This window comes from Puma concolor, chromosome E4 (genome assembly GCF_028749965.1).
Source record: "Puma concolor isolate L17-30 chromosome E4, mPumCon1.1.hap2, whole genome shotgun sequence".
NCBI lineage: Eukaryota > Metazoa > Chordata > Mammalia > Carnivora > Felidae > Puma > Puma concolor.
The window spans coordinates 3,568,439-3,569,599 of NC_141683.1; the positions used below are offsets into that span (position 1 = coordinate 3,568,439).

At 52.7% G+C, this 1,161-nt stretch overlaps 1 protein-coding gene across 1 annotated transcript; it reads left to right on the forward strand.

Annotated features, from left to right (window-relative positions):
- The first annotated feature begins 219 nt into the window (after window positions 1-219).
- OR10K1 (olfactory receptor family 10 subfamily K member 1) lies at window positions 220-1,161 on the forward strand. The gene has a single exon (XM_025915226.1). The coding sequence runs from the start codon at window positions 220-222 to the stop codon at window positions 1,159-1,161; it is 942 nt and encodes a 313-aa protein (XP_025771011.1).

Below are 1,161 nucleotides of genomic sequence, written 5' to 3' on the forward strand. Positions count from 1 at the left end.
TTGGCTAGAGAGATAACATGGTCTTAGTCTTAGAGAATGCCTCCTAGTTGGCCGTCAGTTCGTTGGTTGTATATTTCGCCTTAATCCTTTTCTTAGCAGAGCTTTCCGAGGAGGAATGAAGTTCTTGCTGCCTGCAGACTTTGTGCCGAGCTTCCAATACATTTCCCGGATCCTGGCCTCTGTCTCTGTCCATGACTCTCCTTTCTGCAGGTGCTGTCCATGGAGCGGGGCAACGGGACCCTGGTGACAGAGTTCGTCTTCCTCGGCTTCTCCTCTCTGGCCGGGCTGCAGCGGCTGCTCTTTGTTGCCTTCCTGCCCCTCTACCTGTTCACTCTGGGCACCAATGCCATCATCGTTTCCACCATCGTGCTAGACAGAGCCCTTCACACCCCCATGTACTTCTTCCTCGCTGTCCTCTCCTGCTCTGAGACCTGCTACACCTTCGTCATCGTACCCAAGATGCTGGTTGACCTCCTGGCCCAGAAGAAGACCATCTCCTTCCTGGGCTGTGCCATCCAGATGTTCACCTTCCTCTTCCTCGGCTGCTCTCACTCCTTCCTGCTGGCGGCCATGGGGTATGACCGCTACGTGGCCATCTGTAACCCTCTGCGTTACACGGAGCTCATGGGACACGGGGTGTGTGTGGGACTCGTGGCTGCTGCCTGTGCCTGTGGCTTTACTATTGCACAGATTATCACGTCCATGGTATTCCACCTGCCCTTCCGCGCCTCCAACCAGCTCCGTCACTACTTTTGTGACATCGCCCCTGTCCTTGCGGTGGCATCGCACCACTCACGCCTCAGCCAGTTGGTCATATTCATGATTGGTGTGTTTGTCTTGGTCGTTCCCCTGCTACTTATCCTGATCTCCTATATTCGTATCATTTCCGCCATTCTGAAGATCCCATCCTCCACTGGCAGGTACAAGGCTTTCTCCACCTGTGCCTCTCATCTCATCGTGGTAACTGTTCATTATGGTTGTGCCTCTTTCATCTACTTAAGGCCCAAGTCCAGCTACTCCTCAAGTCAAGACACCCTCATATCTGTGTCCTACACCATCCTGACTCCGCTGTTCAATCCAATGATTTACAGTCTGAGAAATCAGGAGTTCAAGTCAGCCCTTCGAAGGGTAATGGGCCATACTTCATATCCTATTAACTAA